Source organism: Schistocerca nitens, chromosome 12, assembly GCF_023898315.1.
Source record: "Schistocerca nitens isolate TAMUIC-IGC-003100 chromosome 12, iqSchNite1.1, whole genome shotgun sequence".
Lineage (NCBI taxonomy): Eukaryota > Metazoa > Arthropoda > Insecta > Orthoptera > Acrididae > Schistocerca > Schistocerca nitens.
In genome coordinates this window covers 128385822-128405557 of record NC_064625.1, presented here as the reverse complement: position 1 = coordinate 128405557, position 19736 = coordinate 128385822, and the positions used below count along the sequence as shown (strand labels likewise).

General features: G+C 37.5%; 1 protein-coding gene across 1 annotated transcript in view; it reads right to left on the bottom strand.

The window, feature by feature from the left end:
- Window positions 1-18618, bottom strand: part of LOC126215373 (cyclin-dependent kinase 2-like) — a 36143-nt gene extending 17525 nt beyond the window's left edge. The window contains exons 1-2 of the mRNA XM_049942067.1: window positions 18334-18618; window positions 1606-1801 (exon numbers count right to left, since the gene is read on the bottom strand). Of these exons, the coding sequence (XP_049798024.1) occupies window positions 1606-1801; window positions 18334-18449 (312 nt within the window). The 5' untranslated portion in view covers window positions 18450-18618. The remainder of the gene's footprint in view (window positions 1-1605; window positions 1802-18333) is intronic.
- Window positions 18619-19736: the final 1118 nt, after the last annotated feature.

The window sequence follows — 19736 nt, the reverse complement described above, 5'->3', positions numbered from 1 at the left end:
GTGTGTGTGTGTGTGTGTGTGTGTGTGTGTGTGTGTAGGGGACGAGGCGTGTCTATTTTTGACAAAGGCCTCATTGGCCAAAAGCTTATTTTGTGACAGTCTTCTTGTTGTGCCTATCTGCGACTCAGCACCTTCTTTTCATAATATTGTTGTATGCCCAGTAGACTTACAGGTGTTGAGATTGATGCAAGACTGTATGCATGGGCAAAATTGCAACAAAAAGCAGAAGAAAGTGCCACCAACCTCAAAAAAATACGAGAATGTTAATCTAAATTATCAGGTAAATCAACAGAGAATTATCAGCAAGATATGATCAACTCCAAAGGAAGCCGTCACAATAACAGTTCCAAAGATTATTTACCAAATCTTTGGAAGGCAACTACAAAAGTACAGCAACGACAACAGGACGGTCCAGTTGTTTCTTCGCCACAGTTTGTCAGTGACCATTCATGTAGACAAGACAGTTTGTTGGTTGTCATGCTCACATAGAATGCAGCACAGTGGTTGCAGCTTAGCTTTTAGATCGCATGCCTGGTTTCACAAGTAGCCCTGATTTGATGGGATTGGCAATGTTTGTGACCAGACTGGAGTATGTGGTGGTGGAATGTAACAATATTATGAATAAGATAGTTCTTACTCACCATATAGTAGAGATGCAGAGTCACAGATAGGCACAACAAAAAGACTGTCACAACATAAACTTTTTGCCAGCAAGGGCTACTGGGCATATATTTAACATGGGTTTACAGGGGGCTACAATTTCAGTTTTTTTGACAACAGACATTAGTTGTTCTAAATTGTCTGTTAATTTTCTATTTGTAATGACTTGTTTTATGTGTGAATTTAACTTTGATTATGTTTTGTTTTGAACACACATATTTCTCATAGTACATTAACATTGCAGATTCCATGGTGAAATGTTTTGGAACACTTCTATTATGCAAAATTACATTACTTAAATTTAGGTGTGGCTTTAAACATTTCCAGTATAAAAAAATTAACTTACTGCTACTTTTAAACATTTATTGTGGTCTTATATGGGGTAATGAATGGTGCTGAAATTAAGTCAGGTGATGCTGAGGGAATGAAAGTGAAAAACCATATGCAGAAAGTAGTTGTGTGCAGAAAAATAACTCGCGGTGCCAGAATGAAGGAAGATATAAAATGCAGACTAGCGAACACAGGAACATCTTTTCTAAAAGTATTTGCCTGGAAAGTACGAATACATGAAAGTGGAACATCGGTGACAAAAAGAAACACAGTTCTGCACAAGAATGCTGAAGATTGGTTTAGTGATCGATAATGTGATCTGTTGATCGGAAACATCCTCGGGCATCACACAATAGATAAATTAGAGATGGAAGGCAGTGTTGAGGTTACAATTTTAAAGAGAGAACAAAGCTCAACTACAATTAGAAGACTGAAATGGATGCAGATTGCACTAGTTATGCAGCGATGAGAGGCTTGACAGTGTAGCTAAGCATGGAGGGCTGTATAAAAGACACCTTTAAACTGCAGACCGCACGAACAATTAGTTTGACTTAAGGAAATCAATTACAAGTAAGAATCATCTCTCGCGTAAATTACAATTTTCTTTACACATACCTTAACAAGATCCAATGGAAGTGGGTCAGTGATGTTGTCAAGAAATTTCTTGAGATCCTGCTGTAGGAACTCGAACACGAGGTAAAGTTTCGCTTCCGAAACCACCACATCCAAAAGAGAAACGACATTCTGGTGCTTGAGTCCCTTCAAGAGTGAAATCTCACGTAATGCTGTCGATGGAACTCCTTCAGTTTCTCTGTGTAGAAGAAACCCGTTATGTACTACAAAAACACACTACTTCTTGTTACTTACTTACAGAAAGTGGATAAGCAAACTTAACCTCTTGTCTTATTAATTTTAAATCTGAGCCTCTCAGTTCTTATTTTACTAACCAATTCCAATCAAAAAAACAAATAACCTGTAACAATTGTTAATGAATAAGCAAAAAGAAGCAAATGTCCAGTAATATACATGGTGGGGCAAATAAAAGGGCCCAGGCCTGTTGATATGAAGGGGCGTGAATGTATGCATATAACCACACTCCATGACACGCACACCACATGTACGCTTGCCACGTGATCCATGCCAGTTGGGAGCGTAGCACAGGCTATGTCAGTGTGAGTGAAGCAGTGCAAAATGGACAGTGGTACTCGCAGTGGAGCAGGGAAGTGTTCATTGTGGAAAGTTACCAGACATGAGTTGTGGAAATGGTGTGGTCAGTGGTTTGCTAAAAAGTTTAATAGCGTCAAAGTGTCAGCAAAGAGTGTGGTGCAACACTTACTCCAAAAATGGCATAAGGCAAGATCTGTTCTGAACAAGTCAAGAAACATCCCAAAAAGTGCCTGCACACAACAAAATGCTTCAGAGTCCTACCAAATCAATCGGACACCTGTTGCAAGAGACCAGCATATCACTTCGATCATGTGGACAAATAATCCAGCTGGGCCTCCACGTCCATCCCTACCGTGTCTGTTGTTCATGCACTGAAACCAGATTCTCCTCAGCATCTCCACTTTTGTGAATGGCTGTTCACTGAGAACAATGAACGGTTTGGACACAGATCTGTTCTTTATGTCTGATGTAGCATGGTCTCACCTGAGTGGTTATGTCAACTCTCAGAATCACACGTTCTGGGCAGCGGAGAATCAGCATAACTAACCACTGCAAGATCACATGGTTGGGGTTTGTTGTGCAGTGTCTGCATGTTGCATTACTGGTCCCATCTTTTGTCAGACACTGACTTTGGTGCCAACATTTTGAAACTGCTTGTTGCAGCATTAAAACAAACCTTGGAGCACATTTACACAATCGTCAGCCTGCAGCTGCCAGAGTTGTTGGCAGAGGTCAGCCTGGTTGCAGCTCTAGCTTGCCACCCAGGTCACATGATGTATCAGTGAGTGATTACTTTCTTTGGGGAGCCCTCAGGTCTCAGGTATATTGCAACAATCCACCTAGTCTTCAAGAAGTGCCAAAAGAACATTTAAGATGGGACTGCAACAATTCCAGCAGGTAAGCTTCAGCCCGCCTTCAGCAACTTGCTGACCAGGGCCCAATAGTGCCAAGAGATGAATGGTGGTCACTTTCAACATTTGCTATAGTCAAGTTAATACTTTATTTCCTTTCCTCTACTGCGTTTGTTTGTACCCTGGAACTCTGTTCTCCGGACCACTTACTTGCCCCCAGTCTGTGTTATATATTTCCTCAGAACTCGCCCTCTATATTTCATAATGTGGGCATTTTGAGCAATTCAAAATCTCCTATATTTTTAGTGTCACAGAATTTGCACAGTTACAGCAATGAAAAAGGGTAAATATATCTTAAACCATTCAAGGAAACCTAAATACTTCCAATCAGTTGTACAAAACTATTCTGTGATGCAAACGGGTGGAATGTTTAGTTGCTGGCAGTAAAGAGAATGAATATTTTCTTGAAGACTGCCAGTATCTCAAAATCTTAAGTTAATAACAGTGCAGCAGGTTGGGATATAAAATAATATTTTGCCATCAAGCTGTATTTCAAACTCACTTTACACAAGGGACTTTCTGATAAAATGACTACTCATGGGTGGGCGTAATGCGCCAACACGTAAATCAGCCGTCATTAATCAACTGACTGTGCCAAGTGTGGAGTTCCATATCTCGAGTATGGAGCAGACAGTGCAGTTGCAGTAACGGGGGGTGGTGGTGGTGGTGCCATCCACTAACATCGCAGATTAACCTCTTCTGGCTTGGCTCAATCCTGTCATAGTAATGGATTTTGTGCTTTCGTGTGTTCATATTCTTTGTCATTTCCTGTTTCCTATGACACAGAGCACAGGTGGCACAAGGGCCCAGGATTTTTCCTAATAGTGATCTCCAACAAGAGTAATGAAATATCTGAAAGCACAAAGGCACCCCTTAGTAAAAAAAAAAAAAAAAGAAGAAGAAGAAGAAGAAGAAGAAGAAGAAGAAGCCTGGACAAAGTGTAAATAAGAACATAGACAAATGTTTTAGTGAAAATTGGTCAAACTGTGAAAAGGATACATTTAACAATAAAAATAACTCACGACATTACTCAACACTCACAAAGAAAACAAAATACAAAGGATGAAGTAAAAAGGTGTTATTTACTGATATTTTCTGGAGCAGATAAATGTATTCATTTTGAAATGTTTGGACAATATTTTTTCCCTTCCTTCAGTTCCACACAACCTCTGTGAAGAGTAGCCATTATGAATTTTGCAACTGCCTATGTTTTGGTAATAGTATATTTTGATTATTTTGTAAAATGGAGGGTCCTTCATAACCAAGCTTTCACCATTCAGGTACTACAGTGCACAGACGACAATTCTCACAACACATGCAATTTTGGCATGGATATGCAATTGAAAACACGAGAGTTGAGTCAGTAGAGGAAGAAAACATCGACAGCTTTGTAGAAGACTCACCTGCCACAAGCAGTTGATCGAGACAAGGGAGTCAATCGTGTCAAAGAGGCTTTGAAAGAATGATTTTATTATTATTGGCTACCTCTTCACAGTCCTTTCTCACAACTGTGTCCGATAGGGGTAAACTGTGATTTGCAAGCTGACTGGTTATATAGGTAAAGTGAACTGGCCTCACTTGCTACAGTGGATACCACAAAACAAGCACAAAGTTCTACCCACCAAGAGATGTGATACATAAAAGCAGCTGTGTAAAGCTGATTTTGTTCACCTGACAATGATTTAAACAATTATTTGACGTAACATCGTGGCAAAAATCAATACAAATAAACATTTACACCATATCCTTCCTGAGAGGGATGCCACAAGTCGACACTGTTCATCCACAGAGCTTTTTATGGGGCACTAGCATGAAACTGCTATGCAAGAAGACATGTTAGCAGATGCATTGTGGAACTTTTAAGCAGTGGCACCAGAGAATGAGGATATCATCTTCACAACACAATGTTCCACAATTAAACAGAAATGTCAGAGGGCTTTTGTGAAAATATTTTTTATTAATACCCGTAACCTCATACTTGTTTGAGAAAATGTATTGTTTTTGCAGTACTCTACATCAATCTCCTCTCTCATTAGCAAGGAACTAAACTACCTAGTAACGTCTTTCAAAACAACAAAAGTTTATGAAAAGTATCAATGTTGTCACACTCAATTGCCATACAAATTAATTTAGTAGTGAAAAGATCAAATCCAAATCAACCTGCAGTAGTACATAGTTAAGACAATTCAACAGGGCTCCTGTTTGCATCAATATATTTAAATAATAAACCTTTGACCCCCATTCCATCTTAATGCAAACAAGTTACAGTTGCATATTCACAAAAGCTAAACAAAAAACATATATTCAAGGATAAATGTCACTACATCATAATGTAGTATGATAGGTTCAGAATAGTACATTTCAAAAGATACAAAACTTTAAGATAAATGCAAACAAAAATGAAAAATACTTGAAATCAATTACACATCTTCAGTAATTTAAGCAAATTTATTTAAATGTTTTGAAGCCACCCAGCTCAATTCATTCCCCACAACCCATCCTCCCCATGTGTGGTCAATTGTAACTGGTAATTACAGAAAAGTCAGCCCACAGTATTTTAGATTTCTACACATCATAAAAGAAATAGCTAAGTATAATCATTACTAAATAACTACTTCTGCTCACAACCTGTATAACAAATATATGGGCAACTGTATTGCAGAAATATGATAAACAGTTACAGTTTTTGTTAAGGGTGGTTCAAATTAATGCTAATTGGTTCTGCACCTACATCAATACTCTGCAAACCTTTGGGAAGTGGCAAGGCTCAATGGATCATTATAGGTCGCAACAATTACAGCATAAAGAAAATACAAGGTTTTAAGTCAAATAAAAACAAAGACTAGTAAAAAAGTACGAACTTCAATGATTCACAAAGAGGTAATCTCGCAATGTGAAAGTGCATCCCAAAAACCACAAATGAAATGAAATTAACTACAAAAATAGTAAAAACCTTGATGTTTCAAGTACATTAATCAAGCCACGATACAGCAGCGAGAAGGGTACGCTGAATCTACCAATACTGAACATCAGCTTTGACTTGTGGCTTAATGATGTGCAATTAGTTATAAAGAGCACCTGTGTGCTTTATGTCACAAACCATTTTCAAGAATCAGCCACACTGCTTCATCCACATTCTAAATGGTTTTGGTAATATAAAAGTTATGATATTCGTGCATATTGACACTACCCTACTTATAGACAGCCTAAACAAAATCTGTTGGCATTAGTAAGGAACTAATTATTTTAGTATATTAGTGGTTTTTTAAACCATGTCCTAATGCTGTGACAAACAGTCATTGAACTTGGTGACAGTGGAAATCTGTTTACTGTGAACATACTTTTGAGTTCCGTCTGAGGTCACATGGTGGAGCTCCCGAGTAGCCTTATGGAAGGTGGCATGCAGGAATGTATTGAGAAACGGAGAGAATAAATTCACATTTGGGTGGATTCAAATGGGGGCTCACTTTGTAGGTAGGCAGTAACAAAGTATTGAAGTATAAATTTGCAGCATATCTACCTCCAATAGCAGACAGCTCGTAAATAATGCAAACCACCACATTTAATGTTATCTATGGGTACTCCTCTCCAGTTCATAGCTTCATTGCTAACTTTCCCTCTGTTGAAGGGACATGTTGCTATAAGTCTAGTCCAAGATAGCACAAAGATGGTCCTGTTGTATGATGATGATGATGATGATGATGATGTGCTCTAACAGGGAGGACATCACAGGCTGGACCTCTTCCATTTTCTTTGGACTTAAAGAGGATTTGAAACTCACTACTCAGACATCAATTTACTAAAGCAATATGACAACATTTTTTAATGTAAACAAATAAGCTTGCACCTTCGGGAGAAGGAGCACAAAACTTTTCTAGTTAGTAAACATCATAGTCAGTTGCCAAGTGTGTGCTGCAGAATTCTTGTAATCGTAAAGTCACCATTTCAAATATTTAACTGGAGCCAGTAATTTCTTCAAAAATCTAGTTATATTAGTAGCGATTCAACAATATTACTGATGTATATAATTTTTCTCAATCATCAACAATGACTTTTTTGCTTGTCCACGTTATATTTTAATACATTCTCACATCAGCACATGTCATAAAAGGATGTAGTTTTTATTAAAACATTCTGTTTCAATATGTTACTTTCTATACACATTTGTTAAAAATGATGGAAAATACAGTTACTACTAGCAAAATTCAAAACAGTGACTTTACAAAATACAAGATTTTTATACTGTGCTCTCAGCTCCCAGGAACTACATTAATTAGTTGGAAATGCTTTACACTGATGACTACTGAGAAGCCTTCTGATCTTCAAAAATTATTTCTATACAGGGTGTCACTCCTAAGAGTCCAGTGTGTTTCCTTTGGTGTTTTGATGTATATTTTTAATTTCGTTTTTTGCAATATGTAGCTGGGGTCTAACCCAAACAAATACTGCTCGTCACATCCTTCATGCGACACCTGGCGTTGACAGAAAATATCGGTTTGGGTCCTGATGCAAAATTATCTTTGAAACCAAAATTTACGTGCTCGTGTGATAAAGCAGTACCAAATTACTGTAGTTTGATATCTGTTTTATTGATATGTATTAACAAGTGCAGAAGAATAACCTCCACTCCAGCAGTGAGTGAGCAGTGTCACTGAGTGACGGTAGCAGCCAGTGCAGGCCACTGCTGGAGTACCAATTACTCTTCATGTTTTAGTGACCTTGTTACCACACACCAATAAAATGAATTTCATATTACACTAACTTGGTACCGCTCTATCACAAGGGCACGTAAATTTCGGTTTCAAAGATAATTTTGTGTCAGGATCCAAACTGATATTTTCTGTCAACACCAGGTGTCACATGAAGGATGTGACAAGCAGTATTTGTTTGGGCTGACCCCAGCTGCATATTGCAAAAACAAAATCACAAATATCTACTGAAAACCGGAAAAAAAAACCATGCCCGACAACTCAGTAGGTACATCTTACGTATGCAGGGTGCAATCAAAAAGTAACAGGACTGGCTTCTTGACAAATAATTTATTGCACGTATTGGTACAGACCCTCAATAGTCTTTGAAGTAGGGTCCTTGGGCTTCAACACACCGAGTATAGTGTCTTGCCAATCCTCAGATGCCTTCTGGAAGTCACTGGCCAGGATACTGTCTAGAATCTTTTTACAACCGCTTCAATGGATTGAAACATTGTTCCTTTGTGTCCCGTTTCAAGTGAGGAAAGGGTAAGAAGTCTGGGGGAGCCATGTCTGGTCTGTAGGTGGGGAGGCATAATGGCAATGCCATATCCAGCCACCTGCTTCCACACTAACAGCACGGTACATTATTGTGGTGCAGTTTCCAGAAACGGGTGACGTCTAGTTGTACACGATTGACTGATTTCACCTCCCTAGCACTTTAGTGTAAAACTGTCCATTCGAGGTTTTCCCAGGGGGTACAAACTCCTTTGGATGTCGCCATGGTGATAAAAAAAAAAAGACCAGAAGCACAGTTTTTACCCTGGACTTCCTCATCTGAGCCTTCTTTGGGAGAGTAGTAGTTTTCATGTGCCATTTGAAATTTGGTGAGGCCACTCTGGAAATGTCTCCAGTAACCATTTTATTGCAAAAATGTGGGTTTTCTTGTAACCATTTTATTGCAAAAATGTGGGTTTTCTTGATCACATCTAAGGATTTTTGTTGAAACTGCACACAATTCGTTTTCTGTTCATCAGTCAAGGATCTGGACACGAACTACGCAAATTTTCCCCACCACCAAAACATCGGTATTGATGGTTTGAGTGGTTCTGTACGAAAGGCTTAACTGCTCACTAATCAGGCTGATTGATAACCAATTATCTGAGTCCAGAAGTTGTTGAACTTTTGTCACATTTTTGTTGACCCTTAATGTTGATGGGGGACCAGCGCGTTGGTTATGTGTGACAATCTCTCTTCCCTCCCAGAACAACTTGTGCAACTCAAAAACAACTGAGCGGTTCAGGGCAGCATCCCCACAGGCCTGCTTGAGCACATAAAAGTTTCCATGGCGGTTTTTTTAAGTCTGAAGTAAAACTTCATGGCGCAGCACTGCTCGAGATTCCGTTCCATTCTGCATGTGACGACACTGCTTCACAGAGGTTTAATAGAAAGAGCGTGCTCACCCTCCACAGACCCACACATGACTGCAAAGGGTCGCATTCTGTTCACAAATGTCGCCCCCCCCCCCTCCCAACCAGGCCAAGCCAGTCTCCCCTTACCTCCCACAACAATTTGAAAATCGGTCCTACTACTTCATGGTCACACCTTTTACAAAACTTATATCACACTACTTTAGGAACTGATGTCCAGAAACTCAACTTCACATCTCGTGAGGATGAAAAAAAATCGGAGAGCCCTATGTAAGGCCTCCTTGTAAATGCAGAGCTAGGTTCTAATCTTTATGTAACTGGAAGCAATTAACTTTATTCAGAAGCCAGTCACAGGGTTAATTTCTGGCGAAACTTTTCCATCAACTCCCACTCCAAGCCCAACATTGCTGTCAGGGGTCTGTGAACACAAACAGAAGTGCAAGGATACATAATCAGGTGCCCAAACAAAAGCATTCATTTAACATGCTGCTGAAGACGGGAGGACAGTACAACCAAAATCTCACAGAACATGGAAGACACAATCAACTCGGTTGCCTAACAATATTTCAAAATTTCTGTAGTAGGTCGCTGCATCAACTGTTTTCCTTCCAATGTGGGATCAAATACTTCAGAACTGTCGAGTGAAATGCACAAGCAGGTAACATGTCAGATCATGGTACAGCTGCTTACCACAAACTTGCACTCTCTCCCAGTATTAGTTTCTTTTTCTATGGTGTTAACACCTCTACAGGAGCTAAACTTATAGCAAATCTGAAGGCTCTGTAGCGTAGTGAAATCGAGTTACAACTTACGGCGGATCTCGGATGAAGAGGTTAATATGGCAAAAGACATAAGCACTACAAAAAGCAGGTAGCAGTAACAGGCAGAGACGAGAATTAAGAAACAAAAGTGCAGAGTAAGTCAAATTGATAAAACAACTAAAATATCCAGTAGAATGTTAATTAATCAATCGTTTAAACAGTTTCAGCATTCTTTTCTATTATAGCAGCCACACACCATTATTAGCATTTGTCATAACCATTCCTAGTTACAACAGCCACGTGCCGTTAGCCAGATGCGTCCCACGAAGTTCTGCAGCTCGCCGTGTCAGAGGCGCACCTTGTCGACTGTGCGGTCCCGAGCTAAGCTGAATCATGTGGTGCTACGACTCGTATACGTTGCAGCACAGACACCACAGAATTCAACTTGTGCTAGGGACCCCTGTCCACATGGCAGTTAGTAATCGCCTCTGCTCACAAAGCAGCGGTCATGCGGTTAGTCCGAAGGGAAAGGTCCGTCCAGTTTTAGTTAAGTGGCCTCCTGCTGTCGACCTGCAACGCTCAGCAACAGCTACTGCTTAACAGCTGTGGTTATGTGGAATGTCAAACATTGGGAAGTGAAGGTAAAGATGTGCCGTGGCAGCCAGGAAAACGGAATTAGTAAAAACTGAATAGAACATAACGTAATTGTATAGAAAAAAAAATCTCTCAAAGAGGCCACAGGAGAACACACACAGAGCTAGTGGCTACAGAAGCTTGCACATATAAAACTTGCTGCCTCTTTGTGAGTAGTTTTTTTTATGTATCCAATTATATTATACTGTCAAAAACTAAATAAACTCAACAGAACAGTATACACAAAAGTGCAAACTTATACGCCTAGTGCGACTGAGGAATACAGGAAGTTAACTGAAAAGCAAGAATTATATTGACACATATTCACTCAACATTTTAAAATTTGTCAATCATTGTGTTGTCCCGATAAGAATAAATATTTTTAGGTTCAAGTAAATAATATCAATAAAGCAGAAAAGATCAACACCATGTTAAGGTATTAACGAGCTTATAAATACTGTATGTTGTTCAGCTACTCTCCTTAAAACCTAAAAGGAAATAAATACCACAACCAGGGTTAAAAACGTCGATATCCTATAAATGAGCAATGAGGCACACTGCATACTAATAACTATACTTTTACCTGCAAGTGACACTAGAATGAAATTTCTTGCTTGTGGCCAGAAGACAGACATGGAATTTCAGTTATCTGGAGGAGGTAGGGTGAGACGAATAAAAATGTTAAGAGTGCTATTATGTGTTGTGACCCAGCATAAGCACATGGTATTCAATACTGTAATTGCAAAACTTGACACCATGCACATCTGGAATTCACAAGACACTACAAACACACATGAAGTTTTTCTAAATGGAACAAATACACAATAATTTTGTATCCTTCAATCATGTATCTCTAAAATGGCTTCTAAGCAGTCAAAGATATCCATCTAAGTTCATCTAATACAAAACTGTCACAAATTCACTACCCGAGGTGTAAAAGGGGAGTAAGTTCAATTCCTGTAATTTCAATTTCAGTCCTTATTTCTAAGACTCATAAACTGTTTCATTTGCAGATGAAAGGCTAGTATGTTCTCGCACATGGCTGATTCAGGCAGTCTTAGATGGGCACGCACCAGTCAAATACTGTCTACATTAACTGTGTTCTACAGCATGACTGGTACCTTCCTTCCACAAATGAATGGTCTTACAAATACGGTCTAAGCCTGAAATTGTAGAAACTGTCCATATGTCTCAGATGCGCAACTTATATGGACCATTCCACCAAAAGTGAAACGACACACCGAGTTTTTCCCCCTTAATTCTTGATTTTGTAAACAAAATTGTTACCACAGAGTTGCCTATACTGTATAAAACACACATGAAACACTAGAATTTTATTACAATTCTGGATGCAAATCTAGGTATCTGCTAATAGGAAAGCAAGCTCTTGAAACAACTGTTTCATAATATAAGTTTTCAAAGAGAGTTGCTATTAATTTTCTGTGACTGAACTTTTAAATTCTTTCATGCTTCTATTACTAACACGTAAAACTTATTTTTTGTTGTAATGCAAACACACTTTTTAATGAAAATAAAAAATGCATGTTTTACTGTCCCCCCCGCCCCCCAAACACAATAAAATAAGTTTGTATTATTAAAAAAGTTAATAATATTCTCAATGAATGAACATTTTATGAGTAGGAAATATAAGGGAAAATTATGCAATATGCAAATAGCCTGCAACTTAAAACTTAAGCCTTCAATTTTTTTTAAAGTCATTGTCACGTTCTGTCACAGCTTAAAGCCTAAGTTCGAAGACAATCTGAAAATGGTTTATTTTTGCTGAATTTTAATGAACTTCCAAGTTACTATATTAATAAACTTTAAAAACTTTCATAAATGAGAGGAAGTCATTTGTTTTGTATCTTACCTAATGTCTGATATTTATTAGGTTAAATACTTTTTCAATATTTCTTCAATCAGGAAAAAGAATGATGTGGTTGGCTGCAGCAGTGGTGGTAGTGACAGTACATTTAGGACATCCAACACCAAGATCAGCGCCCCTACTCAACTAATTGGTATGAATGTGATTTTGTTGTGTGGAAAATATGCTATAGGAGCCAAGTGATAACATCAACACAAGCAAGCACACCTCACAAACACGTGATCACTTTCTACAGCAGCTTGAACGGGAGGAGAAGGCGGTCGTGACTGTGTACATGCCAATATCACATTATCATCACCATGTTGTTTCTGACATTTGCTGCATATTTCCTATGCCACTGGTCACAGCTGATGATCGGTATTGAATATTACTCTATCTAAAATGACTATTCTTCTCATAAGAAGATGTCTACAGGAATGAAACCCATGGCTTTATTACAAAATTGTTCAGCACTGCGTTTCCTGCATTTCGATAACGTAATTCTAGCAACTTTGCCTCTTAAGATATTACCTACAAACTGGTAGTGTGTAGGCAAAGGAATTAGACTAACTAACAGCAAGGTGAAAAACCTCTGTGTAAAATTTGCAAATGATGTTACACATTAGTTATTATGAAAGAAACTTTTTCATGTGACATGGAATGCCGTCTCAACAAATGTGGCAAAAGGGTGCTAGCTACTGACATAGGCAGGGATCTAGAGATCTCTCTTGTTAATGAATGCACAAATGAATCTATTACTGTGCTGGGCATCCCTCTACAAGGAAACTAATAAAGTAAATCAACTCCCGAAAAATTTTGTCCGAAAGTAACAAAATAACACAGGAATGCAATGTAGAAATTCAGACCCATGCAAGTACCAGAAAAGAACAAATTTAATCATTCTGTGCTAGATTTAATTCATAAATATAGCAGCATATTGCACTTAAACATAGGCGGCCAACCAGCATTAATTTTGAACAAGCTATACGAACTGGAAGTACTTTTAGAGAACAAAAATCATGTAAGCTCTATGCTTAAATAAACACTGGCATAATTGTCAATGTCAACTTCATAAATTCACTTACAGGCTACAGTGTACTAGAGAAAATGCATTCTAGTCGAGCAATCACTAACCTCTGAAGTTAGACAAATTTCTAATTGCTACAATGACAAACTATTATTTGAAAGCCGCTGTATAGAAATGTTGGAATGTGGCATATTAATTATTATGGATACATCACATCTCTAACTACTGTCAGATGTGCATTACTAGACAAATCTGAAACTTTGCCAGTAGGTTGTGAGCAGAATAGTTGTGCAGAAATATTATTATTTGCACTGACTTCAACTTAGATTTGCCATTTCCCTAAATGGCTTGCTATCTATAAGAGACCTAATACCAAAATTCAGTGAACACAACAGGGTAACAGAATCCACTGCACCAAGTGTAGAGGACATTGTAAGCAGTATCAGTTATGATGCTACAAAAACATTCATTTTGGAGCTGAGCATCCAGCACTTTTTTCTCAGTGCCAAATTCAGATAATATCCATACAGTTAAAATGAGTCAGGAACTTAAGTCAACAAAATGTGAATGTGTTTGTCTCAAAAGGGAATGAAAATTTTCAGTCATTTAGCACCTATTGTTCAATAGGGACTAACTACAATGCTTTTGTATCACAATTCATGAGTATTTAAAATAGATGTTTCAATTTCATAACAGTATGTGACACATGGTAAAATATACTCATGGATAACTCAAGGCATCAAGATCTTTAGCATTAAAAAGAGGAAACTCCACATGAAAGCAAAAAACAACATTATGCAGAGTTTGTCTTGTTTGTAAACACATACAAAAGCAATATTTCACATTCATTAAAATGGCATACAGTGAATGCATCTTAGTGCCTTAAACTAATCAAAAGCTGCAAGACAGATTGTCAATACTGAAGTAGGTGCTGAAGAACCTACTCATTTTAAACCCAAATTAGAGATTGAGAGGGAAGCAGTTATGAAATGCAGACCAATTTGTAAAGATTTGAGCAGTTTTACTTTGTAACTTCTCCCTCCTCACATAAATCCCAATACAATTAAATACATATCTGCATTAACTTCAGTTTAATCATGCATCCTGCTTTCAAGTGGCTAACATTTCAAAATCCTTCAAAGATCGTAGCTCTGTTTGCTGGGATGAAAGTCTCACAAAACTGAGATAGAATATCCCCCCCCCCCCCAGCACCAATGTTATGCATTTTTTTCTGATGTATGTGAGGGAAAAGTACATAATCAATTAGAAAACATAAAAAACGTTTTTCTGAATTACCAAATATGGATTTAGGCAAGGGCATAGGACCGTGTACACTATAAACAAACTAATCACTAAATTAAGAAAACTCCACAATAACAAGCAGTGTGCATGTAGTTTCTTTAAGGATTTTACTTAAGTATTTGACAAGACACACCATAAACTGCTGCTCACAAAATCGCTGTTTACAATTCCCATGGAAAATTTTTAAGTTGATTTCCATCCTGTCTCAAAAATAGAAAACGAAGATAGTTATACAACAAAAAGTGGAGAGTGACTATTCAAGATGAAAGTAAATACAGAAAAGAGTATGCCAGGGGTCCATACTAGACCAGACATTACACTTACGTTATGTAAAATAGCCATGCGAGATAACCCCACAAAAATTGTTTGCAGATTATTCAGCAGCAATAGTTTGCTGCAAAAACAACACAGAACTAGCATAGAATAGAATTAAAAAATAAAATAACCCTCTTCAAGCACTTGGAACTTAGATAAATAATAAAGCTATGAAACTGAACCTTCCAAAACACAAATTGCACACTTCAGGACCAATAAATGCCAGAGAACATAACACAGTTAAATGACATGGGCAAAGAAGTGACCACCGCAGACTTAAATTTCTTGGAGTTTCTATAAACAAAACAGCAATACTGAAATGTCCGATTCCGTCTGTCTGCTTTGACATGTGACATCATCAAGACGCCGTACAACCCTATTCGCACTGTATACAATACGGAAATCGTTAAGTCACGTGAAATATTTTCACTTCAGTAATATAATGAAACTAATGGGATGGAAAGTAGATGGTCTTGGACGTAAACAAGCTAAATACATAGTAAGAATGTTACCATTCTAAAAACAAACAATACTGAAAAATAACAAACATGAAATGCTGGAGAATAAACAAAATAAAAAAAACACACCAAAACTCTGGAATTGAGTATTTCATTTTACCTATATTGTTCATAGGAAAACAACGATACTAGGCAAGTCCCACTGGCCACCCCCCCCCCCCAACCAAAAAAACCATTACTGCATACACACATGCCTGGTTTGAGAAGCAGAGACTTAGCTCAATGTGAAACTTCAACAAATTCTGCCAAGCAGCCATATAACTGAAGAACTTTAACTACTTATGCCATATTGTCATCCACAGCGTCAACCAACCAATGACAAGCAAACTCCATTGATTGTGTTTGTAGATGTTGTGTAATTGTATCTGATAGCGCCCTCTGGTGGAGGATGTTGATGTGCTGAGTTTAATGTGTGGTATTAAATTTGGTTCACTTGAGTTTTGGTTGTCATTGTGCTAACGTGGTTTAGAGTCTGCGTAGTTGGGGAACAATTTACACTGCTGGGTGGGGATTTGAACACTCCTCTAAAATAAGGATTCAGTGGGGCCTAATGTTCAAATCATTGAGCATCCTCAGCGACAAAAATTTAAAGAGTGTCATTTACACATTAAACTGAGCCTGAATACCTGCTATTTCTTAACTACACGGAGATTCATAGCATTTACTAGGTATGTGACCACGAAACAAGTTTTCAAATTTATTAAACCAAAATATTGCACAAAACAGCAGTGTACATTGATACCAAATAATGTGGATGTTTTACTTATGATTCACCCACACCAAGCCTTCTATTCTTTGTGAAAATAACACATTGTGATAACTGTATACAAGCCTACATACTATTGGTCATGTGCGGTCACATAGATGTAACAAATACAGAAGATTTAACTTGCTTTCTTGTCACAAATCTAAGTTTTTCATGTATTCTTACTTCCAAAATTCATACCCCATCCATTGTTACAACATAATGTGTAGGATGTGTTAAAGAAAATATGGCACAAATGCGTCAACATCTGTATGTATTAAAACAGCCACTGTTCAACACATTCCATGACTTGAAAATTTAAAAAATCAGCTTTTATCAGATGCAAAGAATAATTTTTTATATGGATAGACCTTTAAATGACAATGTTAATACTTTTTTTACCTGCTTCCCACACATCTCACTGCTATAGTTCAGCAGATTTATTATAATCACAGCTGCAATGTGCACTGATAAAACAAAGACAAATGCAAACTAAACTCTTCTGTTGTTGATGTTTCACTTTTTCTGAGTCCAGAAATAATAAACTTTTGTAGAGAGGAACATATGAATCATCTGTAGAGTCAAAGTAACACAAAAAAATATTTAAACAGGAAACATTCTCACTTATCAAATTCTGGAGATTGTCAAAGGCACATGTGGGTGCAGGAAATCCCAGTTTGGATGGATGACTGAGTTCAGTCCTGTTACACTTGTGCATTCAGATTCCAAGACAGTGTCCAGTAACTCATAAGAAAACAATGTCGATGATTAAATACTTTAAACACAATGTACAATGACTTGCAATTTCAGAAAGGTCGGGTAAAACAATTTAAAGTTACACTGTAAATAGTTTTGAAAATAAAGCAAAAATAAAAGTAAACTCAAGAAAATTGCAAAACTGAATAAGGGTATACAAATATTTAAACACAGAACCAAATAGAAAAAAAGAATTCAATGCGGTGATTCACTGTTATTAGCATTTTCATCATCATTAGAATACAAAGGGGGGAAAATCCAGTACAATTCACAATCGCTCACATTAAGTCACCATAGCAGTTCATAAAATTTTCTGAATTGGTTAACACAGGCATAACATTCAAACATGTGACGAAAAACGAAATGTGGCATACATAATTAATTCATTAAACGATGGTTCATCATCTAGCTGAAATGTAATTCCCACTTCACTTTCGCCCAAGAGTCATAAAATTTACAGTTGCATGAATATATCTGAAAAATATGAACGTAATATACTACACTTACTTCAATGAAAAGAATTTCCACTTCAGTTCAATGCAACGGAACAGCAATCGCTAGCCATGTTGCATTTCAGTTTCATTGTGTCATATTTACCATGTAACACAACACAAGCAACGAAGTTTTTCTTCTTTTGTAACAGCATGTATCAGCAGCAGTCACATCAAAAGGTGAACTAGGAATCGTTGTTTACCATCAGCATTTTCAAATAAAATACCGATTCTGTTTACATGCACATCCAACAGACGCGCTTACCCAGCTTTATGCCAGGAAACAATGCGACGTTGCCAACTTAACTACGCCTGAAGCAGCATTCATCATGTCGGCCAAGTTACAATAAATTGGAATATAAACATTATGCAAAATCTCATAATGTGTATGCTTTACTCTGCCGAAAATACGTAACAACGGAATAAACTACACTGTTTCATCATAATCAAACCGGTATCACACAGAGTGGAACATCTCTATTACCTAACTCATAACAGGGTCCACAAGAAACATTTTCACACAAAACAAGAACTTGGCATCAGAAACAGGCTATCACAGACAGATATATCTATGAAATTAATTTTGATAAAGCCTATCTTACACCTACAACTCTTCGATCGTTCATAGGCTGCGAAATTATTAAAAACTACGGTAAAAAGTATTAATAAAATAAACAACACTATCATAGAGATTGCCAAATAAATGCCGAATCTGGATTAAGTATTTACACTTACGTTTCCAAACGAATTTTCTTCAATGCTACAAGTTCTCCGGTATGTTGATTCTTAGCTTTGTATACAACTCCGTATGTACCTTCCCCGATTTTCTCTATTTTCGTGAATGCTTCCATTCTGTCTTCATATAAGCTAAGAGTACTTCCTAATATTTAGTTACACCATGCTTAAACTAGCCAAAATTAGCGTGTTAGTATTTGGTTAGTGACGAACATCGAAACAGAAACTTACTACGCTATTCCCGCGCTTTCAGTCCACCGCTTCCTCGACCACAAGTGCAGCCACCAGCCAATATGGTGCCAACAAGCCAGTGGTAAACAAAATATTGATCGCTTACTATTATTAGCTGCTAACATTGGACGGAAAGAAGCAGTTAGTAATAGAATAATAAGCAATGTAGAATATAGTCTTTTTAATGCAACGTATGTCAAGTAAATTATCCTGCATTTTTCGAAGTAATTGAAGCATTTTTTTTGTATTCTTTTTTATCCTCTCTTGCCTCGCGAACTGCTTCAGCAACAAAAGATCAGATGTCAAAGTACGCGGTGAATACAAATAGAAAGCATATGTTGATGTCTGTCAGACCATGCACCCACAGGAAGGATACATATTGCCCCTCTGTAAACAGCTAATCTCTCGTCGTATTTCGAAGATATGACAATAGTGTTGAAGATACAAAGAAATTATCTTCTCGCCCAACTGTGGATATGGATTTATTTCGTTGGTGACTTATGTCATCATGCAAAAAATCGTAGTATTTCTACGTACAGTAAAGTGGAAGTACTTACGTCCACGATACAAGCCTCGATTATACAACACTCCGTACGATTTGATGTCAGGTGTATAAATTTAAGGGAAAAATCGAAAGAAATAGGTATTACTTGGATTTATAACAACCCTCATCTATGCAAACTTTTGAATGGGCTGGCCTTATTGGTACGAGTGTTGTATCAGAGCTTTGGAGAAGCGTATCACTTTTTACGTTTTACGTCACTACGAAGTAATTTGGTTATGACCACTCATGTTTTTCCTTTAAACCACGGGCGCGAAAACTTGAGGGTTAATCTCGTAGTAAGCAATGAACTTGGTTTAATTTATCTTGGCCACAATCATATTTTACAATAAATTAGACATGACATGTTGTAAGTTTCAAAAAAGAGGAAACAAATGATAGGCTCTAAAAGCCAGCACCAGTAACATGCTGTGTTCCTGACCTAAGGACAGTAGACAAGTTATGGCCCACAACAGAAAAATAGTAAGAAGTACTCTGTAAAAAAAAAAAAAAAAAAAAAAAAAAAAACTAGTTTACTCACATTTGATGTAATACACAGCAGCAGAAACACAGTGTATATCACATATTCTGTATCCTCAGCACTGCGCTTAGTCTTATTTTCTTGCCTCAG